At 36.0% G+C, this 25,792-nt stretch overlaps 1 protein-coding gene across 1 annotated transcript in view; it reads right to left on the bottom strand.

Moving 5' to 3' along the window:
* Nucleotides 1-25,792, bottom strand: part of IPO11 (importin 11) — a 199,437-nt gene that overhangs the window by 11,465 nt on the left and 162,180 nt on the right. The window contains exons 29-30 of the mRNA XM_090276309.1: nt 9,284-9,379; nt 5,925-6,009 (exon numbers count right to left, since the gene is read on the bottom strand). Of these exons, the coding sequence (XP_090132435.1) occupies nt 5,925-6,009; nt 9,284-9,379 (181 nt within the window). The remainder of the gene's footprint in view (nt 1-5,924; nt 6,010-9,283; nt 9,380-25,792) is intronic.

Below are 25,792 nucleotides of genomic sequence, written 5' to 3'. Positions count from 1 at the left end.
GATTAAATAAAGCAATTTTTATTTTCAATAAAAATTTATTCTAAAAATTATTTTAGTATTCAAAAATAAAACAAATGGCCCTTCCACCATGTGAGGACACAGCAAGAAGATGGCTGTATAAGAACCAGGAAGTGAACTTCTGGCCAAGATGGAGGCGTAGACAGACACGCTACATCTCCCTCCACAACTAAGAAGGAATACAACTACCTCAAACCTAGAAACAACCAGAAGTTCCAGAAAATCAAACTACATGGAACTCCAGCAAACAAAGATATAAAGAAGAAATACTCATCCAGACAGGTAGAAGGGGCGGAGCCGGGGCGGAGAAGACATGGTGTGGTGGCAGCAGCAGTGGCTGCAGCGGCAAGCCAACAAAAAGCAGTTACACATTTTAAAAAGTTAGGAGGGACACCTGGGGAGCATTCCCAGCTCCTCACCAGACCGCGAAGCTCACGGTCTCAGCACCTGGGAAAATCAAGCCTCGTTGCTTCTCACTGTGCAAACCAGTGGAGGCTGGGGCGGAGGCAGAAACTGCCAGTCTTTCAGCTGAGTTTGTTTAAAGGGCTCCCACGGTCCTAGAATGTCCACAGACCCACCCACTCTGGGAATGACAGCCAGGGAAACAGCTAGAGGGGCACCAGTCCCATACAGAGTGGGAGAGGTGTCTGTAAAAGGGGCAAGTGCTGGGCAAGAGGCATTGTTGCTTCTCAGACCCCTCCCCCAAATAAAGAAACACAACGTGGTGAAACAGGTCGCCCTGTACTGACGAATCCCTAAGGCTCCGCCCCTTACAACATAACAAGAGCAACAGCTCTACCTAGGACACAGAGGCAAACACACACAGGAGACTTCTGGCCAAGATGGAGGCCTAGACTGACATGCTCTGTCTCCCTCCACAACTAAGAAGAAATACAACTACTGCAAAACCAGAAATAACCAGAAGTTCCAGAAAATATATGGAAATCCAACATATGAAGTTATAAAGAAGTGGTGCTCATCCAGACGGGTAGGAGGGGTGAAGCCGGGACGGAGAGGTCAAGCAGTACTGGCGGCAGCAGCAGTGGCGACGACGGCAGGAAACACAGACACCCGTATATAAGGTGATGCGAGAAGCGCCTGGGGAGCACCCTCAGCTGCACCAGACCTGTCAGCTTGCGATTCCAACGCTGGGGAAGGCAGACCCCCATTGCCTTGGCCTGTGAGGCGCAGAAGGGGTGGGACAGAGAAGGAGGCTCCCGGTCTCAGCGGAGAGTGAACGACAGGAATCCATCTTGGACCCCCACCCCCGCAGAAAACGCCACAGTGTGGTGAGATGGGTCGCCCAGCTGTGATGAGTGCACGGGGCCCCACCCCTGATAGTGTAGGAGATGTGACAGCCCCACCCAGGAAGCAAAGGTAAACACAAAACTGTCAGGATGGCACAGATCATGATAGAGATCCTGGTGACACAACTGACCAGACAGCAAACATCTAATCTAATGAAGAAGCAGATAGGAAATCTTTCTGAGGCACAGTTCAGAGCATTGGTATAAAAATGTTTACAGACCTAACAGCAGATCTTAAACAAGATGGGGAAGGAATGAAGGCTAGTGCTGCTGAAATGAACGAAAACACATACGAAACTAGTGGTGAAGGCAAGAAAAACAGGTATCAAATCAACAAATCAGAACACGGGGAAGGAACAAACAGTCAACCAGTGCAGAAAGAGGAAATGAGAAGTGAGGAAAATGAGGAGAGGCTCAGAAACCTATGGGACAGCTATAAGCAGACCAACATCCGAATCATAGGGTTGCCAGAAGATGAAGAAGAAGAATTAGAAATGGAAAAATTATATGAAAAAACAGTGAAGCGGAACTTCCTTAACTTGGACAAGGAAATAAACTTACAGGTCCAGGAAGCACAGAGAGTTCCAAAAAAAGTGGACCCAGGGAGAACCACACCAAGACACATTATAATCAAAATGTCAAAAATTAAGGATAAAGAGAGAATCTTAAAAGCAGCAAGAGAGAAGAAGAGAATTACGTACAAAGGGGTCCCAATAAGACTGTCAGCTGATTTCTCAAAAGAAACTCTACAGGCAAGAAGGGACTGGCAAGAAATATTCAAAGTAATGAAAGGCAAAAACCTACAGCTACGATTACTCTACCCAGAAAAGCTGTCATTCAGAATAGAAGGGCAGAGAAAGTGCTTCCAAGACAAAGTAAAACTGAAGGAGTTCATCAGATCCAAACCACTGTTATATGAAATGTTAAAGGGACTTGTTTAGGGAAGGAGGATCAAAACTATGAACATTAAAATGAAAGCTGTATCACAACAACCAACAACAGAAGCTAGGGAATTGAAACAAAGGCAGACTAACTATGCAATGAGAGTGGGAAAAGAATTATAGGTATGGGGAACATTTCGGAGGGAGGTCAGATGGGAGGGGGTGGAGGAAAGGGAGAGAGATGGTACAGGAATTAAGAAGCATAGTAGATGGGAGTGGAGTAGACAGGAAGATGTTGAGAAGAACTATATGCATAACCAATGGGCATGGACTAAGTGGGGGACAACTGGAGGGAGGGGCATCACTGGGTGGAGGGGAACAAAGGAAAAGAAATTGCGACAACTGTAAAAGCATATTAAAAAAAGAAGCAGCATAGTAGGAGGGAGTGGAGTAGACAGGAAGATGTTGAGAACAACTATATACACAACCACTGGGCATGGACTAAGGCGGGGGAGGACAACTGGAGGGAGGGGGATCACTGGGTGGAAGGGAACAAAGGGAAAAGAAATTCGGACTACTGTAATAGCATAACCAATAAAGAATATTAAAAAAAAAATAAATAAATAAAATAAAACAAATGGCATTTTTCTTTCAGAATTGTGAAGATGTTTGCCTGCACTGTTTCTAATGAAAAGTTTGCTGTCTTTTTTATCTCTCTTCCCTTCTACAAGAGTTTTTTCCCTCCTGACTACTCTAAAGATTTTCTTTTTAACACTGGATTTAAGTGGAAATGTAATTATGGGATGACTTGGTGTAGTCTTCTTGTTTCCTGTGCTTGGAGTTCTCTAAGATTCTTGGATCTGTGAGTTCATAATTTTCATTAAATTTGGGAAAAAAATTATCATTATTTCTTCAAATATTTATTTTGCTCTCTTGTCTCTTGTGCGGACTTCATTTATGTATATTAAGCTGCTTGAAGCTGTTCTACATCTTTTTTTTTCTCCCAGTCTTTTTTTTTTTTTTTCCCTTTTATTCTGTATAGCTTCTATGTTTTGTCTTCAAGTTCACTAATCTTTTCTTCTGGAATAGCTAATCTACATCAATCTTACCAGATATTATAGGAAGTTAACATCTCATGTCTAAAGTTTGTATTATGTGGGGATATTGTAGTTTTTAATCCCAAGAAGTCTGATTTGAGGCATTTTAAAATACCTTACAAGTGTCTACTTAACATACTCAGTCCTTCCTCTAGCTTCTTAACATAGAGAACACAATTATAAAAACTGTTAATGATTTTTCCATCAATTCTACCACATGTATCTTTTCTCGGGTAGTTTAAATTAATTTTTCTTCCTCAGCATGAATCACACAATCCCCACTGCCCTTCTCTACTGAAGCAGCTCCTGAAATGCAGGCCCACATTCATGGGCCACTTTAAGACAACACTAACCATGAGGAAATCAGACTGTCAATCATGTTACATCGGAACCAATCAGCCACAATTTCCTTCCTAGTAAATAAACAGTTTCATTTTAAAATGAAAAAATTCTCTATGCTATGTTCTTCTTTTAAAAATTAATTTATAATCACCCACAAGCAAACACTTCCTTTGATATTACAACAAAGAAACATCTAGATAGTTCTCAAAAAATTTCTAATGTTAAAGATATCACAGTACAAAAATGATGATATAATTACTGAAAGTATGTAACTTATAACCCTGAAGATATAGTGAAACAAATTGGTTGTTATTGAAAAATTAGCCCTGAATTAATAATTGTATTTATTCAAGACTAAAATACATAATCCCAGCATAATCATAAATGCTATGGTATTATCACCATAAAACTAAGACTTAAATCTAAGGCACTGGAAATCTTAGTAGACATGACAACAAAAATCTACATCAAATAGCTAGTGTGATGACTGATTTCAAATAAAATCAGCCACTTAAGAAAATAATGGTTCTATAAATCATTACTATTTATAATTAGAACAATAATGATAAAAATAATCAGCTCTCAAATAAAACTTCAGATCAGAAAACTGAATCAGAAACTTTAAGTGTTATTTCTAAAACTACATTCTTATGCTGTTCTTAGGATAATATTTCACTTACCTTCAAAATAAAATTAGAATTAAAATTATTATTGTAGGATATTACTACTATATGTAATGAAAAACACATTTGGGTAGATTAATTTGCTAAGGATAGAGCTACCAGACTAACTGATATTAATAAAGTGGGCAAACAAGATGATGACTAATTAGAAGCAGAATATCTATATTTATTTACAAGTTCAGAATCTTATGAAGAATAATGTTATTCTTCTGTAACAACAATGATAAGAGTTAGTGCTTTAAAAAAGAGGAGGTGAGAGAGGCAGAAAGACAAACTGTTTAGGTTATGACAAAAGGCTACCATCACTCCAAGTGAGGAAAATACAATTTTCCTATATTTAGGATACCAATTAGCAGTCTCACTTCACAGGAGAAGTAACTCCAGAGGTATACTCACAATTGAATACTTCACTAGAATACTACATATTGGGAAAGGAAAGGAATGATATTAAGAGCCCCACCCCATCTCCACAAAATCATTTTTCAGCTCACGGGCCCTAGGAATCTCTTAATTCTCCCTTCATTTCTCAGTTGAGGAAGTAGCTCTCAAGAAACAAGGTCATTTGCTCAAGGTCACAATTAACAAACAGGACTAGAATTCCAGTCTTATGAATTCTTGGATATTGTCCTTTCCTCTACACTAACTCTCCTAGGAAGATAATTTCTAGCATAAAAGCAAAGTAAAATGGATCAAACTTAAGCACAGTTTAAAAAAAGGCAGTCAGAGCAGTGTAGTTTAGCTACATGCTGAGGATGAAGCCCTTGAGGTATAAGGCGGAATTATTCAAAGAGTAAATATCATGAGCAGACTACAATAACAATGATAGCTAACACATAATTACTAGGCACTCAGCACTATCCCATGACATTTTACATATTAACTTATTCTTGTGAGGTGTACACTGTTTTTCTCATTTGCAAATTGGTAAAGAAGGCATAATGAGGTTAATAACTGAAGAGGCCAAGAGACCAGAGGAGATTCCAGCGGTAAACATGGAGGGGTGGGGGTATTTATGTATCAGTTTTAAATTCATGTGTCAAAATATGTATTTAAAAATTCAAGATTATAAATAATTTTAAAAGAAAGATAGTTCAGATGTTTCCTATTTTTTGTTCTTTGTTTTCTTATCATATTTCTGTAGCAAGAAGTAATGGTTTTCAAAACAATTTAGCAGTTAATTTAAAGGCATTTTTATAAAATCCTGTGATGTCCTCTGAAAAAAATCATTGCAAAGATCTGGGAATTAAGTTGGAATGAGGCAACTTCAGTAAATCTCCACAAAGCAGAAAATTAGATTACAAGTTAAATAAGACTTGAGGGTCACATGCTTTTTATAAGTAAATGACCAAACCCTCCTCCTTCCTAAGGCAAGAAACAACTATTTCATATCAAGAATTAAATTTAACTTCTTGTACAAGGAATAAAATTAATCTGTTTCAGGAATAAACTCCAAATTTCAAAACTCAGCTTACCTTAATTCTGTACACAAGAGATGGATGGACAGATAGATGAATGGACCAACAGATATTTTTAAGACTACAGAATATGATGACATACGGTTCTCTCAAATTTTTAGAAACTTCTTTTGTAACTTACCATTTTTTTCCTCTTATCCTGTTCTGTGGGTGGTTCTTCATCTTCTGTTACTTTTGGTTCTTCAAGATGAGACATCAACATACAGCTGCAGTTTTTAAAAAAATGTTTTAAATAAAATTTTAAGCCTTTAACATACTAAAAACAAACCCTCAATATCATTGAGAACATTAATGCTTCTATGCATAAAAAAAAAAAATGTACGGAATAGTTGGATAAATTAATTTATAAGTAAAAATCAATTTAATTACAAAAATATCTCACTTTAAAAAGTGCCACACCAAAAAAAAAAGCATTGTTCTTAAGTATTTAAGGTAGTAAACTCCAAGATATTTATTTATAGGCAACTTTGAACCATATTATCACTTGGCAAGCAAAGTGTACCGTTTATGTCTTTCCAGGGAAACAAACAAAAAAAGTCACTCAGAGCGAGATTGGGTGAATAAAAAGGGTAGGGGATGGGGATCATGTCATTTTTGGTCAAAAACTGCTGAACACTCAGCAAGGTGTGGGCAGGTGTGCTTGTAAATCACCCCTCCTGAAATTAGCAAATGCTTTGAAAGAGTCTTCAAAAAAATTCACTCAGGCTGAACACAGCCTCTCACAACAACAGCTGATACACTGATACAGATGGGTTCCTAGAATATTCATCTAGCAGAAGAAACCTGTACTACAAGAGACCCGCCCTCCACAAGATAATTCTGGTTGGGGGGGGGGGGGCCCTTGTATACAAACAGTATAACCAAGGTGCTATGAAGGGACCTTAAAGGTAGTTATTTGCCAAACAGAGCAAGATTGAGGGCATGGCATGCCCGAGAGAGAAAAACATTATGCGTCAAGAAACGTGCGTAGAATTGAATGGCACATTACGGGAATGATGAGGAGTCTAGGGAGGCAAGAGAAAAGGCCGGTAATGTAAATTGAGGGTTAGCATAGAATAGTGAGCCAAGTTTATGCTGTAAGAAATGAGGCTTTTAAGAAATGGAGCAGAATGAATCAGAATAGGAAAAGTAGAGAAAAGGAGACCACTGAGGAGATCACTGGGACCTATAAAAATTAGGACAACATACAGGTGATAATGTCAGAATTAGGGAACCATGGTTTCTTCTTGTATTCTCTGTTTTATGCTGAAGAATTACCTGATGAGTCAACATACCAAGTGAAGGAGGAAAAAAACGCCATTGGAACTTAAATTTATGACTTCCTTTATAGCCAGTATGTTTTATATCTTTTAGCTATAAAAACCACAATTTGAGTCCTTTCCTGATAAATTTTAGTGCCTCTAAAGCACCCTAAAATGCTGACTAAACCCTCTCATCCTTTTTACTTCCCAAACATTGGCAAGGGGTTGTAAATCTCTTTTCCAATTTGCCTAAGAACAAATATTTAAGGAAAAGAAGGAAAACCACTAAAGGCAATCATAAAACAAATTTCATTAATATATATATTTCTGGTTTAATGGTATAAAAACTCTACTAACTAAAATACAAACATACAAAGAAACCCATGCAAAACAATGAAACTGGACCACCATATTATACCATACACAAAAATTAAGTCAAAATGGATTAAACACTTGAATATAAGACATAAAACTTTTAAGAAAACGTAGGTGTTAAGTTCCTTGACATAGGTCTTAGTGATGACTTTTTGGATCTGAGTACAAAAGCGAAGGCAACAAAAGGAAAAATAAAAAGAAACATAAAACTAAAAAGCCCTGTACAGCAAAGAAAATCATCAACAAAATGAAAAGGCAACCTACTGAGAGAGAATATTTGCAAATCATATATCTGAAAAGGTGTTAATATACAATATATATAAGGAACTCATACAACTCAATGGCAAAAAATCCAATTAAAAAACGGGCAGAAGATCTAAATAGACATTTGAAGACATACAGATAGCCAACAGGTACATGAAAAGACGTTTAACATCACTAATCATCAGGGAAATGGAAATCAAAACCACAGAGAGGTGTTGCCTCATGTCTGTTAGAATGGCCATTATCAAGAAGACAAGAAATAAAACGTTGGCGAGGATGCAGAGAAAAGGGAACCCATGTACACTGCTGATGAGAATGTAAGTTGGTATAGCCACTATGAAAAACAGTGTGGAGGTTCTACAAAAAAATTAAAAACAGAACTACCATATGACCCAGCAATTCCACTTCTGGGATTTTATAAAAAGAAAACAAATATTGGTTTGTAATCACAGAAGTTTGAAGTTCCTACTTCATCTGAACTCCTATGTTCTCAAAAGTTAAGTTACATGTCAGACAATTTATTTATATATATTTAATAAGATTCAACAGCATATACCTGTTTTCTACATTTTTCAACAAAATATGATTCAAACAGCAATCTTTCCCATTTGCTATAGATGGGAAAGCAGGCTCAGCATATTATTATGGAAAACTCAAGGTGGCCTGAAAATCCTAAAGCCCTGCTTATCATTATATGAAACATGCCCTTTATCAATAGTAATAATAATAAGAAGAAAGTTGAGGCAATTCTACTAACTACAAAAGGATACAATGATTGATTTTTTAAAATATCAGATTAACAGTTATATAGATATGAGATTATCTGAATTCATGATAGTATGATTTTAACTATTCTCTTTGAAACTAGTCAAGTACCATATAATTCTCTAATATCTTAACAGTGCCCGTGATGCTTAAAACAGGCAAATACAAAAACAGGATGCTGACTCATCCCCTTTTTCCCATAACTTGCCTGAAAGGCAGGGAAACATTTTAGTTGAAAAACAGAACATACTCTGGAATCTAATGAACAAACTGAACTAACAAGCAAAACAGAGAGAGACTCATAGACATAGAATAGGATGATAGCTGGAGGTGGGAGGGTGGGTGGGGGGAACGTTAGGGAGTGAAAGAATTGAGCAAAAAAGGAAAAGGACTCATGGAGTGATTGTTAGGGGGAGGAGTATAAGGGGGATAATGGAAAAACTACAATTAATAAAAAAATTTAAAAAGTCAGTAAAGCAGCAGAGATTCAAACTTAGCTCTGCTTGAAAAAAAATAAAAACAACATACTCAAAACATCTTTAAAAAGGAATTCATAGGCTAAAATATACTTGGCTTAAAACAAACAAACAAACAAACAAAACAAACTTAACATCAAATCATAAAATGATAATTAGACCAAAGAAGCTCAATTCAGAATTTCACTATAACAAAATACATCTGATATCAAGATCAAACAATAAATATTACAAGAAAAATAACAAATAGTTGCTATACTGATTTATATGGTGATAGTGAACAAAACTCATACAGGTTATAATTAATTTAACCCCCCTCCCATATTGTCCAACTGCAATTAATTAAATGATCCACCTACTCTTTGTAAGTTCCTGTTTCAGGATCTTCTGTCATGACATCATGCAGGCCCTCCACCGAGATGTTTATAATTCCACAGAATTTATCTTGGATAACACTAGAATAAATGAAGAGCAAAACAGGTTAAACTGGAGTATTTTAACAGGTATTTTTTCCTAATTATCCTCTTGAAGATGAAGAGAAATTTTAATTTAAAATACAAAAGAAATTTTCAAAATATTTCTTAAAGCAGAAATTTTATCTTGCAAATAACATTAAAATTTTTTCTTTCGCTAAATTATTAGTGTGTTTAAATAACTTAAAGGGTAGATTAGCTAGGAAAGAGATGCTTTAATATTATTTAGCTTATTATAATAGTCTTCTGTTGATTTTATAATTAAAAAGGTAAAGACACAAAAATGTTAAAAGATTAAAGATCTCTACTCTTCTAAAAAGACATTCAATAAAAACAAAAGACAAGTCACAGACTGTGAAAAAATATTTGTAAAATATGTATCTGACAAAGGACATGTATCTAAAATATATAAAAAACTGAAAACTCAGTAAGACAACTAACTCAACTTAAAATAGGCCAATGTTTGCACAGACACTTCACCAAAGAATATATATAGATGCCATATCAGTACCTAAAAAGACGCTCTATATCATTAGTTACCTGAGAAATGCAAGTTAAAACCACACTGAGACTTTAATTAAAAATAAAATTAAGAAGAGTCACAATACCAAGTGCTAGCAGGATGAAAAACAACAAAACCTCCCATACATTGCTGGTAAGAATAAAAAATGGCACATCCATTTTGGAAAACACATTGGCAAATCCAATTCCTAGGTATTTACCCAAGACCAAAACAAGTATCTTCAGGTCTGTATGTGAATATTTGTGGTAGCTTTAGTCATAAAAATCCCAAACTGCAAATGATCCCAATGTCTATCAATTAGTGAATGGATAAAAAAACGATGGGACACTTATTTAATGGAATAGTAGTCAGCTTAATAAAAAGAAACAAAACAGATACATGAAACAAAAACATTACACTAAGAAATAAAATACACTTAAAAGACTACATATTGTATGACTCCACTTATGTGACTTTCTGGAAAGGCAAAATTATTTGTTTGATCAGTGTCTGCCAGGCAGAAAATTAAGGGGAACTTTTGGTGGTGATGGGAATATTCTGTATCCTCAGTGTGGTAGTGGTTACATGCTGTGTACATTTGTCAAAACTATATGTTGGCCAGGTAGCTCAGTTGGTTGAAGCATCATCCCAATATACCAAGGTTGAGGATTTGATTCCTGGACAGGACACATACAACAATCAACCAATGACTACATAAATAAGTGTAACAACAAACTGGTGATTTTTTCTTTCCCTCTCCCTCCCTCTCTCTCTCTCTCTCTAAAAACAACAGCAGCCCTGTATGCTTTAAAGAGGTTTTACTATATGTAAACTATGAGTCTATCCAGAAAAAAATCCAACCATTGTTAATGTAACAAGAACAGTTTGCACAACATTGATGCAACCTGGCAGCCAAGGAGAGTGGACTGGAATGCGCATGTGTGAACAATGATGACTTCACTGTACTAGTCAGTGGGGGCAGTTTAGTGAGCATGTGTGCTGTGTGGCTGTCACATTCAAAATGACTAAGCAAATAGAGCAACAAATCTGCATCAAATTTTGCATTAAGTTTGAACGTTCCACCACGGGAACTATTCAGATGATTCAGAAGGCCACAGCTCTGGGCAACTGGTGATTGGCAGCTTCAGCACGACAATGGTGCCTGCTCATGCATCACGTCTCCTGCAGAGTTTTTTGGTGAAACATCGACTCACCCAGGTGGCTCAGCCTTGCTACAGCCCAGATGTGGTGCCCTGCAACTTTAGGGTTTTCCCAAAACAAATCAACTTTGAAAGGGAAGAGATTTCAGAATGTTGATGAGATTCAGGAAAATAGCAGCTGATGGCAACTGGGAGAAGTGTGTGAGGTCCCAAGGTGTCTACTTTGAAGGGGACTGAAGGGTCATTGTCCTCTGTCAATGTTTCTTGTGTCTTGTATCCTTTTCAATAAATGCTGCTATTTCTCATAGTGCATGGCTGAATACTTTCTGGACAGGCCTCATATACTTTAAGAGTAGTAGAGGAAATGGAGAAGCCAAAGAACTTACATGCGTGACCCATGGACACAGACTAAGGAGGGTGGAATTGCTGGAGGCAAGGGGAGAACTGGGAGAAGAGGGGCAAAGGGGGAAAAAAATTGGGACAACTGTATAGCATAATCAGTAAAATATAAAAGAAAGAAAAAAATTTTAAATAAACCTGACTTTTAAAAAGTGGGAGTACATACCCATCCACTGGCACACTGAGTTATAGTACTTGACTTTAAAACTAACTGAATAAATTGTAACTTTTGTCTCCATGGAACTTATCTTTATCAGGGGACATACGGCATTTCTCACACTGCATTACCACACGTCATAACTAATTTCTAAAATGTTCAGTAAAGTAGTTTCCAAAAGGTCATCACTTTAGACCACGCATTCTCATCATTGTAAAGTCAAAATTCTTTGTACATTCAAACGTGATCAATTTTAGAAAACTAAATCACCACACAAGCAAATAATAACCAGTTGATATCATTCTAATACATTTTAATCTGCTTATAACACTCTAATGTAGGAGTATATATTTTTGATGTTACTGTGTTTCCTTTATAGAAGACCTAAAAAATCTTAAGAAACATAGATATTGTCTACCTTATCAGGCCTTATTGAGAAACACCCTGGAGTAAAAAATTAAAAAAACAAAACTCTTCACTATTCAGCTACTATGTGCAATCCTACTGAAGCTAATTCATTTTTCTAGGTGTTGGTCTCCTTGTCTGTAAACTGAAGGCAAACACACAGGGGGGAAAGCCATTCTCCCTTCTCCCTGCAGAGTAATCACCGCTAATCCATTAGAGCAAGCTAAGCAGGCAGGGTCTTAGATTCCTGTTTAACACAGCAGCGTTCTTAACAGCTATCAACTACTGATCCCTATTAGTTGAATCAAGACAAAAGCACTCTAGGCTATAGCTTCCAAGGCTCTTTACAGAGTTTTGTGTCAATATTAATTATTAAGGAAGAATCTACTCAGGCAGCTGCCTTCTCTATTCATATCACCTCCAAGCATCAAAAAATCTCACAAGAAATCAATGGAATTTCTGACTACTGTGTATTTTCTCAAAAGACTGATTATGAATTTTCCTAACAGATACCTGGCAACCTCAGAGTGACCGTGTTCTGCTATACAGGTGAATCTCAATTACAAGGGAGTATATTAGAGAGAGATAAAAACGGTATAATTTGACAACCAGTTCATTTGATTATAGATTTTACTTCAAATTTTCACATTGATTAATGTTGGTGCTACCAGCACAGGCACACATGCTTTTGAGAAGGTAATAAGTTATATCTTTGATATATGTAATTATAAAAAAGTAATTAGCAATATGCTGAATTAATAAATGATACAGTTCTAGAGCATTAGGCCTCAGTTCAGACATGAGCATTCACAAGACATAGCCTTTGAGGCTAAGAACAGATTTTGATAAATCAGACTGCGGAATAGATAAAATAAACTTTGCACAATTCCTGCCAAAAGCAGTAACTTTTACCCCTTTCTCATAATTGATGAGATTGTTTAGATGACACTGCTGGAATCAGAATAAACCTTGCAAAATTCTGAGGAAAATCTAATGAGTTCAAAAACTTGAAATTTATTGAAAGCCAAAATATAGAATTCATGAATGATCAACCAAAAAGAGGTGTTAAAAAATAGAATAAAGAAGGGATACTGATATTCACAGAAGGAGACTGGACACAGGCCAGAGGATATTGGTCCAGCCTCCGCTCAGCCTGTCCGTGCTATTCAGGAAGAAAGACTACTGTCCTGGCCTACGCTTATCCAGACTTGGAGGACTCAGAAAGGTGATCACTGCAGTTCACCCTCCTCCTTCCCTCCTCTCCCTCCAGCTGAATTTCTAGCTCTACCAAGTGACAGGCTTGGAAAACGACTGTCTTGTGAGGATAAAGAAAGAGAGAGGTGAGGCAATCTGTCAAGTTGGTAAGTTAGTAATTTTTTGTCATTGGAATGTGACATGCTGCACAGAAAAGGACTCACGAGGCAGAGATCTATCTAACTGGAGCTTGTGGGGTGGGGAGGGTAAAGTCCAGTAGACTGGAAAAATCATGCTCACCCTGAAGTACCTAATGAGTGCCACAGAGGATGAGGCACAGATTTCAAGTTCACAAAAGGGGAGGATGACTATGGCACAGAGTGGAAAGGTATAAAAGCTGGCTTTGAATGGGAAGAGTGGATTCTATATAGAAAAGAAGAAGGACTGAAGAAAAAGAATGGAAAGGAAGTAGCCATATTCTGGGATGGGTAAAAGGAGAAGTTATACAATGATTATCTTCAAAGAATTCAAGTTCAAAAAGCACTCAAAAGGAGGCACCTCAATTACCACATTAAGCAGTTTGGGAAAATTACCTCCAAATATTAGGGATAACAAAAAGCCACAAAAGGCTTGTACTTTCCTGGCATACACAACCCATATTTAAAGAAAATAAGCAGTAAGAAGTTATGTATTATTTTTCTCCTTTTGTATTTTTAAAATCTTCCCTCTAAATGTAACATTTTAAAATAAAGGCTTTAAAATTTATTTCTTTTATATAGTATTCATTATGAAGTGTTGAATATTAAGCTTTCGCTTCACTTATTCACAATACTCTTGACCTTGTCTTCTACAAATTAAGAATCAATCTGGCTTTTTATAATATACAGCTTTTCTGAATAAAATGCTTTAAAATGTGATTAGGCATTTAAAACATAACAGTCAAAAGAGAGCAATAAACCCTCAGAGGAATAAAACGAAAATAGGTTTGAACAAAAAAGGGGAAATGATAAAAGGCATACACTTAGATAATCTCATATATGCTCTCTCTTTAAATACAAAAAGCAAGAACTAGAAATTACTTTCTGGGTTTTCTTCTTTTTTTAAATAAAAAGCACCCCAAGTATTTTATATGTATTATTGGAATTGTGAGAAATACTTTATTAGGATTCTTCTCAGTGTGTCATCTTCTAATTGTCCTGTCATTTACATTCATTTAAATTTGGCATTGGGTATAATGTTGGAAAAGTGAAGGTAGCCAGAGAAAACATGCAATTTTAGGTCTCACTCAGTTCTTAACCCCTCAGACCAGTACTAACTAAGAATATAGCAATCCAGAGTTCTGAAAAGATTAGCTGAACTCCTTGCTAGCTTCTATACTACGGTTTAAAAAACAAAATACTCTGGAGCTAAACAAAACAACATGATTACTAAATATTACAGTCAAAATTTTATGTCTCAGTGGGGTCCCATGAGCAGACTTCAAAAAGACTGGCTCATGGAGTATTAATAAATTTGAGGGGTGGTTATACCAGGATACCAATTAATTTACAAAGAAAGAAGTTATTAGAATAAGAGGTCATATTATCCAGGCCAACCCTTCCTGATGAATAGGTCACCAAAGTTAACTTCATTCATTTTAATCAACATTTTATGAGCCCCAAAAATATGTCAGCCATCACTAGAGGCTCTGGGGATAAGATAGACAGCCACCCTCAGGGAATTCAGAAACTAAATGAAGCTTCAAGTCTAGTGCACATAACTTTGCATGCACATAGGAAAGTTGTGTTGAACTTCTGAATGTTATCTGTTCTATGATTTAGAGGAAAAAAACTGCAAAAAGTTGTGTTGCAAACTCAGGAGCTCATCATCACCTAAAAGTCTGCAGAAAGGACAAAGAAACTAAACAACAACTGAGATTTTTTAAAAATCAAGTTATGATATTCTGAACAGCTAAATGCCTTTTGCAGTTTGACAGGTCTTTCTTACTCATTAACTGGCACTCAACTAAAGCCAGTGTATCCTGTCACCTGGATGGTGCTAACGAAGCACTGGGAAATTATAATTCTCTAATTCTCATCCCTGGCTCCCAGGTACTTGATCATTCTACCTCCACTCAAGATCTTAGAATTTTCAAGTTAATTCATCTTTCAATGACTGCATGAGGACAGATTCTCCTCCTAAAGAAGCCCCAATTTTGATAAAAACTTATTTTTATTTCACAATGCTAAATGGGATCCACTTGATTCTGTTTCCTTCTTACTGAGGGCTTCAAGGATGCAAATGGGGGATTTCTATTCCGGCCTCTTAAATTTCATTTTTCCTCCTTAACTTAAGAACTTTCAAGGGCTATCAAGAACCTCAGCAATTTCTATTGAACCCACCTCTCCAAAGGTACATTGCATAACCCTTCCTTTTACTGCTTCCAAGCAGTTAAGTCAGCACCTCCTGATAGAATACAATAGTTCTCAACTCCTGTATCTGCTTAATCCCTATCTGCTCTTCCAATGTTCTCCCTCCATTTTCCATTCACCTTTATTCACACTTGCTCATGACGCCTTCCTTGCCCACTCTTGAACCCACTGTAATTAAGCATTCTGTCCTTTGGATTTCCAGTAGCATAAAACCTCTGCACTGTTCATTTCATTTGACATGGAACACATGTGACATCTTTTATACTACCTTTTCCTAATGTCATTTAACTCTTCATGCCTGCTCTCTCTCAGATTGTAAGTAACTTGAGGCAGAGCCCATATGTTAACGTTTACATTTTTATTATGCATAATGTGAACACTCAATAATCATGGGAATTAATGACCCCCAAAGCTCAAGAATTGCCCTCACTCATTTTCACAATATTTTTACTTCTTTTTAAATTACAAGCATGGGTAGCTAAGTTGTAGATAATATATTACAACTTACTACTTTTCACTAGACATGAGGCAGAAAATGGAACAGAAGGTAGCTGTGTTGAAATTTATTTCTACAACAGTCTTTTGAGAAAATGCAAGGAGTTTATCACCAAGGATAAAAGAGGAGAATAAAAGTAAAACCGAAGGGGAAAAGTATTACTAAGCATAACATTTTCTTCCTTTTTACTTGCCACAAACTCTTTTCCTTTTCTTATTTTACAAACTTGGCTGATATATTTCTTCACATAGACACAAGTTACAAATACACTAAAGAAAAAATACAGGTCTTTTCAAAGATCTGCTAGTTTTTTCAATCATGCATTTTCAAGTATGCAATAAGTGATGTTACACATATACAAACATTAAATAAATAGGTGAAAACATGAAATAAATTTTTCAGTCAAATGAGCATGAGTAAACCTGTGGTTCTTAATCTTGACTTTGTTCCTAAAGGTATGATATTTTAAGGCATTTTCTGGGTATGTAAAAGTATCTGTCTGTAAAATATATGAATTGCAGAACTTTCATGTGAAGTGATTTTTTCTCGCTTTAAAAATAATATGTACTTAAAAAATACCAGTCTATCTTTCTTGTGTTTATTCACCCAACTTAGAAAACCATGCAGGCTTAAAATTCTTTGTCCTTTTTATCATTATGAATCCAACCACAGGTGTTCAGAAAAACAAAATGCCTTTAAAAAGATAAAGAAAAAATTGTAATCCCCAAGGGCACAAATAATCTTTTCTAATTTTTATTGTTATTTTTCTAGTGAGCATTTTACATTTTCATTTTTTTATATAACTGATCCATCAATATAGAGCGTGTGCCTTAAATCACTTCCCTGTGATGGATTTACATATCCACATCACATCTCCATTCTCTTGGACATAGAAGGAAAACAGGCATGCAGAAACAGACAAAATTTTCTGTTACCTTTTCAGAACAGTTTCATAATTTAAAGTTGATGGTTCATAGTGTCTCATAGTTGTAGGCCCAAGAAAAAAATAAATCACTTTAAGATTTCCTTAGATGTAACCAGACAATAATTACACTATTTGTACATCACACTTAGTTAATATTTGAAGTTACTCTCACATTGTTATACCTCAAACACAGGAGGTCAATCATATTAGGGTAATTTAAGAAAATAAATAAGTTTTTAAGCACTAAAAGCCACAAATAAAATATCCTCTTTACTATACTTTTCTGCTTATATTGTTTACCAGGATGTAGCAAAGAATAACAGTTTATTGAAAGAAAATGGGAAAAGAAGAGAGCCTTGATTTACCAGTCTTATTACAAGATTTCTACCACATCAGAGGATACTAACATGGTAACATTTACACTAAAATTAGATTGTTTCTTTTTTCCTCTAGATATTTTCCAGGACCAAGGCTGCAAATACTTTGGTCACTTAAATGGAAACATACATCCTTTTTACATGGCCATTCTCTGCATGGTCATGGAAAAGTTTATTAATAAATCTAGTTCCCTTGAAAAATACTAGAAAGGAAATGGAATTCAAAAATTTATAGTGGAAATTCACTGAGTTATTTTAAAATAAAGCTTGAATTTTTTTACACCCAACAATGATCCTTAGGAAGGCTTTTATAGCATAAACCATTCTACTAAATAGCTTTGTTTGAGTATACATACACAGGTGAAAAAAGCCAGTATTGAGATAAAAAAAATAATAAGTGCAATGATCTATGAGAAGAAACTGCCATCTACATGCTTTAAGAAACACTGCCCAATGAAGACATGTTAAGATCCCATTCAAAAAAGAGATGATCACTGAGTAATATAAAATGATTTGGAAGACATTTGGCTGAAAAAAAACAATCAATGCTTGTTTTGGATGACTACAGAAGTCACTGACAGGTTCTTGTTTTGTAAAAAGGAATATAAAAGAATTTACTAAAGATTTGGTTAATTATGGGGTTAAGGTATGACCTCACCACTGTGTATGTTGGCCATTGTTGAAAACAAAGCTATACAATAAATAATTACAAAGTAATCATAAATCTATACCTTCGGGACAATTTTTTTAAAGCCAACCATGCTAATGCTATTGCGGTTATATGGAACAGTTCTCGCGGCTTGGAGCTAAGTTCCCGGGAAGTGCTGTATGTCACAAAGCTCAGACCAAAATGAAAATAATGCGCTACAGAAAACAGTGTTATATGATCAAAAGGGGACTTTGTTAATGATAAGCACACTGAAGTCAAAAACTTATATGAAGCATTTGAATAAAACTGCATCATGAAATAAATGAGAAAAATCCCCCTAGAGTAATATTTTACATTATTTTAGAACAAGTATATGTAATTACACTAACTTGATACAATAAATATCTGACTATTTTATTATAGCTCTAGAAGTATAATGAATTCAAGCTGATCAAAACACCTTACATATATTTTTCTTAGAGGAAAATATTTTATTCATGGAAAACATTATTAAACCTGCCTTGTGCAGGCTCAATGCCAAATTCCACTTCAATACTGCTAGCACATACAATGACCTCTCTCTGAGCTCCGAAACTCTAAGTACATCTGCATCCTTCTTATCCACTCTTGGGAGTCTCACAAACAGGTCCAACTTCAGATACCTAACACCAAACTTTTGAGTGCCTCCCCAACAAAAACAGAGAAACCCAAACAAGACAAAATAAAAACCGGGCTCTCCTCCAGCTGTCCTTATCTGAATAAAGAGCAATCCTATCTAGCCAGTGACTTAAGCCAGAAACCTGGCGTTCAGTCTTGACCTTTTTTCTCACGTACTCTTCCAACACTCAATTCATCATCACATTGTCACACTTATCTTTGAATCTCTGCATGTCTCTCTCTCTATAATGGACACTGCGCACAAGTCAAATCTGACTCTAGTTCATACTACTGCATAACTTCCCAAACAGGGACAACTTCCACTTCTGGCTCCCTCTAATCCAGTGGTTCTCAACCTTCCTAATGCCGCAACTCTTTAATATAGTTCCTCATATTGTGGTGACCCCTAACCATAAAATTATTTTCGTTGCTACTTCATAACTGTAATCTTGCTACTGTTATGAATCATAATGTAAATATCTGATATGCAGGATGTATTTTCATTGTTACAAACTGAACATAATTAAAGCACAGTGATTAATAACAAAAACAATATGTAATTATATATGTGTTTTCCGATGGTCTTAGGCGACCCCTGTGAAAGGGTCGTTCGACCCCCAAAGGTTGAGAACCACTGCTCTAATCCATTCCCTACAGAGCAGATCAGAGTGCTCTTTTGGAAGGTCTCATCAGGCCTCCCTTGCTTTAAAGCAAGAATTTAACCTTTCAATAACTTCCTGTTACACTTAAAAACTGCAACTCCTAATCATAGTTGACTCAGCCCTGGTTTCTGCCTACCTCTCTCTGACAACATTTAACTTTTCATACTGCTCTCCAGTTACACCAACCTTCTTTTTGACAATGTCTAGTCTTGCGGTTTTCATTACAGAATTCTATCTGCTAGTAAGGCTACTGCCTGAATTTCCTTGGTTAGTTGTATTTTTAATAAGAATAAAACAAATGGGTATTGATCCTTTAAGGGAAGAAATCTCAGATTCTCCTTCCTCAGTAAGGGAAAACCCTGTTCTATTCTTCCCTACTGTGATTCTCTCCTGTGAGTCTCCTTTCTACTCACAGGTAACAGTACTTCTCATGCTTCTGGTCAGCACACGTGTGTGTGCATGCGTGCATGTGTTTTCTCTGAGGGGTTCCCCACAGCAAGCAATTCTGTAACACCAGTAGGGTATCCTACAACTTAACTCAATTCTGACATTACCTGGAGGCAGTGTCAGATCGCACAGATTAAGGATTCAGTCCCACAAGACTGCCCCCATCACCTTCTACTTCAGATGCCAGTCCCAAGCCCAGGTTTTACTTGTGCTTCTGACCAACTGTCAATAAATCAGAGGTTCCCATAACATCCTCCCTGAGTTCAATTAATTGCTAGAGTGGCTAACAGAACTAAAAGAAAAACACATTTACCAGTTTATTAAAGGATATTAATGAAGCAAATAAAGATATACATAGGACAAAGTCTGAGAGGATCAGAAGAGCAGAATATTTTCTATTATCTCAAAGGTGCCCATTCTAGAAGACTAGAAAACAGTGCTTGAGGAGGCTTGCATGGATGAAAAGTAGATGACTGAAGATAAGGAGTTTTGAAAACCAAGACATGAGGAAACTACCCAAGAACATAGAAAATGTTGCTCCATGGGATCTCAAACAAAAATATTTTAAAATGTAAACTTATGTATTAAGGCTGGAATTGAAGCTAGGAAATTAATATTATAAAAGGTGTCAGGCAAAAAGTATTAACATTTTCCAAAGTCAATGACCTAAGAACAGGCAAGGGTTTATGCACATGGACTGGAAACTCAAGAGATATGAGACATGAAGATAGAAGGAAGGTAACATATGCACAAGGTCTCCACAGTATTCAGGATCAGAAAATGACTTACTTCTACTAAAACAGAGTGCCTCTACTATATCACGGTGATGCCACAAAAGTCAGGAGCAATGAAACAATGCACATCTGAGCCAGCAGCAGGAATACTACACATTCCTCTCATTCACGCTGCTTTGCCTAGGACATTTCTCTTTTAATCCCCACAACTTCTCACATTAAAAGCATGGAGCAACAAGAGCCTACTAACTTCGGTAGAGTGATGACTAGAGGTTGAGGGCATTTAAAACAAACAAACAAAAAAAAAAACTATGCTTGAGACAGTGTAAGACCGAAAAGAATGGGCCCATTGCCTTGTTACTATTGTTCCATAACTGGAAGCATTAAGAGACTAGATAATAAAGAATTTGACCAAACAGATGCAAATCCCTCCCCACTTACCTAAAGGATCAGTAAGTCCAATAACAGAAATATATATATGTGTGTGTATATATACATATATGTGTGTGTGTTTTAATGAGAAACAAAATGGGTTTATCAGGAGAAAAAAAACTGAGCTCCTATCTAGTGGGAGATGGGTATAAATAAAATAAAATCAATAAATAAAACAGCCTTTTATCTGGTTGCACACACTCCATCCTCTTTCTCCTCAGTCCAAAGCAGCACATTGTGTCACAAGTCCAGACATATGCTCTCCAGTCTTAGGCTCAGTAATAGGAGACAAGGAGTGGGATCCTTAGAACGAGGAAGAACAGTTAAGTCCAACAGAACATGAGGAAGTGCATGTAGGACCAACCTGGTAGGAAAGCTCAGTTTTAAAGCTGTTGAGTCCTGTAAAAGGTTCTCTAGGTTTTCATCTACCATTATTATACCCCTTAAAAACAAATATAACAGATTTTACTGTTGCTGTTGTGATGCAAGTAAGATAATTAAATAAGGCCCTAATCACATGCTGGTCCCCCTCCACCTTAGAGCTTAAGCACTTAGGTGCTTATATAACTCATAAGTTCAAGACATGTTCACATATAATGTTATGTTTCAATGTTCTATTTCTTGATCTGTATGGTAGCTACACAGGTATACCTACTTCTGTATGTGGTTTATATATTAACAAGTTTTTTTTGATATTGTGTGTGGTCTAATGGTAAATATCATGTATTAATAATAGTTTAAGTAATAACTGAATAAATTGTACTACTACTTGGAGGACCTCTACAAACAAAATATATAAGGCCACAGGATAGAAGAGAATAAAAATCTGTCCAACTGTGGCTGACTCAAGACACAAGTGGTCATGAGGCAAAGTAAATGAACGAAGTAACCCTGGAACTTTATGTATGAGAAAGTCAAGGACACCACTAAGAACGAGAAGTTGATGGAAAACAAAAAGGTATCCAGAGACCCTCTTTCCTTACTTATTTCTGACTTTTACACAATTCCCTCACTCTCCCACAATGTCCCCACTTTACCTCTCCCAAGTACTTAGCCTCCAGCTATCAAAACTGGCAATCCTTCACTTCGAGAAGATTGCAAGACACCTTTGATGGCCTTTACCCAAGACTCTTACTGGGACCTTCTATTTCCTGCTCACTCCTGTTGAAGTCTCTGTCCCATAGATATCATTGAAGCCCTCAGAGATAATCAGACATCAAATGTCCTCAGTTATCTCAAAAGTGAGAGACATGTTCTGAAATTCCATGTTGGAATTCTAAATGCATTTCAAAGTTATTATAAATAAATGGTAGTTGAGTTCTATACTTCTGATTTGATAAGGGTGGTGGGGTGTATGGGAAAAAAGTGGGGAAGGGACATTTTTGGGGCATGCTCTAGAATCTTAAACCACTTTTTATAAAATTCAATGGAAAAAATGGAAATGTATTTAAAACTATCCCTCTGAAAGACAATCATTTTAAGTTAAAGTCTACCTATTTTTCAGTGCTCTAATCAAGAACCTTTAGGTAATGGTAAAAAAGAAAATACAGAAATCTGAAGAGTAAGCTTCTTTAGTTATATTAATTAACCTTTGAGTGCCAATGTCTCTGTGAGCAATGCTGACAAATTTCCCCCAAAGTGCCAGCATCACTCCCAACAACTCTTTTTTTGACGGCTATAAATGTAAATAACAATGGAATAATTCATATTTTGTTTTGTTCCCTTCTTTTGTACATCAGGTTATATATTGATATAACTTTTTCTCATGCTGATCCAAATTTTTACACTTGTTCAAATACTGACATATTGGTATAATTTTTACTTATATTTTAAACAGTCCTTTTAATTTCATTTATCTTTGCAATAATTGTCGAAACTCTATGCAGTGTGCATGATAAGGAAGCTTTTGCTAATGAACATTTTCATTGCTTCACTGTATAGCGTTAGCATTTTGTTTATAAACTTTTTCACTGTTGATATGTATCGATATATGTCTCTAGTGTGAATGTTGTTTGTGTTCATTTTTTTGTACATTATGAAGTTATCTTTTTTTCAAAAATTTATGCAATATTTGGTATACTTCTTGCTTCTTATCCATGTTACTATGTGTTTTTTCAAATTATTATCATAGGTTTTATATTATGCCATATATTATACTTCAAAAGCCATATTGAAGGAAAGAATTTATTTTTTCTAAAATAATTGTTGTAATAAAATAATTTTAAAGCAATAATTTTGCTAAATTGCGTCAAAGAACACTGCTTACAAAAGGAGTGTATTTACTATATGTTGTGAAATTTTCAGCAAATTATTATGAATAATAATGTTTTTATAGACATTTTTCCTAAACTCTGCATTTCTCAGCAAAATAGCCTGGCATTTCTCACACGAATTTTAGCAATTACGCACTGCACTCAAAGGGTTAAAAATATTATTTGGGCCCTGGCTGGTGTGGCTTCATTAGTTGAAGACTGCCCTGTGGACCGAAAGGTCATGGGTTTGATTTCCAGTCAGGACACATTCCCAGGCTGCAGATTCAATCCCAGGTTGAGTGTGTGTGTGCGTAAATATATATATATATATAATTTGGTGTCAACTTGACTGTTTTGTTCAAGGTAGGGCTGCTCAAAATGTGAAAAAATACAGAAATTACAGCAAACCTCTATGGATGTATCACGTCAAATTAATTTTACCTTATGTTTTTTTAAAACTGTGCAAATATTAAACAGTGAAATGTGAGCTAGCTAACATTTATAAAAGAAATGGCGACTGACAAAAACTGGAATGAACACTTAATGAAGACCACTGTGTACAACTATAGTTCTATACAGAGATTGATATTACTAAGATTAAAGTTTTCTAGGTGAGCCTAAATCAATTATAAATTATATATAAAAATTTCAATAGAATTTCTAAATTACCTTCTTTAAACTGTGTGAGAATTAGTTTTATGATAAAGATTAATATTTTGTTATATAGATTTTTCCTAACTTTATAATCACCTATGCTGTTCCTAATCATCTTTAAGAAGATGTGATTTAGGTAGTGGAGAAGAAGGACATGGAGGAGTTTTCAACTTCTACTTTAAGTATTTCTGTATTGTTTGAATTGTTTTTTCCCAATGAATTTGTACTTCTAGTAAATAAAGGAAGAAACCTAATTGAAGTTGTGGGGGGTTGGGCAGACACAACAAAGACAGTTTGTTATTAAAAGTAATTTTCAAAGTGAAACAAACACAACATACTCTTCCATAATAAAAAAAGTAATTCATATAAGAACAAACTTTTTAGAAATATATTCAGGTTTTCTACTAAAATCACAATCAAGGACATACATAACTTTAAGCTAGTCAGGAAAAAGCGGAACATTGAAAATTCTTGGGGAGAAAGGGCCACAGCTTTAACTTTTCTGCGATTCCTAGTGTATCTCAGGACCACTACTAAGCCCCTTCGTGCTTTTCTCTAAAGTATCTCAGAGCAATGGCTCTCAAAGCATGGTGCCCAAGCCAGCAGCATCAGCAAACTTGTTAGAACGCAAATTCACAGGTCCTACTCCAGACCTATTGAATCATGAATTTTGGAAAGAGTGGGGACAGAATCTGTGTTTTATCAAGGCTTTCAGGTGATTCTGAGTTTGGGTAGTACTGTATGCATAACGGAGAACATAGCACCTTCATAGAATTATTTCAGTTTCACAATACAAACTAGATAATTATCACATGGTTTAAACACTCCCAGATTGTTTCAAGCTAATTTCACAGGGACTGTATTATCTTTTAATGATAAAAAATAATTGGGGGTAAGTGAAAGAATAGCACAAACATGAACTATATAATGCTTAGAGGAAATCTAACACATACTTGTAGTTCAGGCCACTATTAGCAGATCAAGTACAGGCACTTATTATAGCTAATATTCTGAAGAGTGCTACACAAGTAAAAATTCATGCTAATGAAGAAAAACATTACATCACCTCCATTACTTCAATTACCATCTATCTATATTAAAGATTCTCAATTGAGGCTACTATCATCTCCTAGAGGCTCTTTCATTTCATTCTTCCTCACTTACCCGTCTTCCAAAATCATGGCCCAAATGGTTATTGTTACATGTACAAGAATGTGTCATGTACTCCCAGACTACTGGACAGATGAAAGGTTAAAATTCACCTTTATCAGCCAGATCTCTTTCCTTATCTTCTGCTTGATGGGTATTTCCACTTGAAGATTCTATACGAATCTCAAATTCAATATACCTAAAATTGAACGCATTATTTTGCCCCCACTTATATCTCCCCGCTCCTCTTGCTTTCTTTGCTCAGTGAACACAGCATAAAGCTGCCTAACTGAAAATCTAACACTTTTTCTTTTTCCCTCACCTGCCGACCTTCAGCCATCTGCCAAGCCAGTTCATCTCACTTCCAAAGTAGCTCTAGAATCCATCCTCTCTGTCCTGGATTAGTGATTCAGATTCCTACGCAATTAATCATCCTCTACTTGTGTTGCTCCTTTTAGAAAGAGTGCACTTGCTAAAAAATAAATTTGATCATGTCACTCCATTGCTTAAAATCCTTCCATGGCTCCCTGCTACCTTAGGAAAAACATACAATTACAACATCCTTCATCACTGGATAGCTCTCTAGCTGCAAATCTCCCATCACCACCCACAGCTCCAGCTGTACTGTTTCAGTTCCTGAAAAGCAGTATTCTATTTGTTTCTTCAACCCTTCTGATATGATTTCACCTCTACCTATTGCTCAGCTCTCTTCACTGGGATAATTCCTCTCCAT

Source organism: Furipterus horrens, unplaced genomic scaffold (assembly GCF_987537825.1).
Source record: "Furipterus horrens unplaced genomic scaffold, mFurHor1.1.pri manual_scaffold_5, whole genome shotgun sequence".
NCBI lineage: Eukaryota > Metazoa > Chordata > Mammalia > Chiroptera > Furipteridae > Furipterus > Furipterus horrens.
This window is presented reverse-complemented; position numbering and strand designations above follow the sequence as displayed.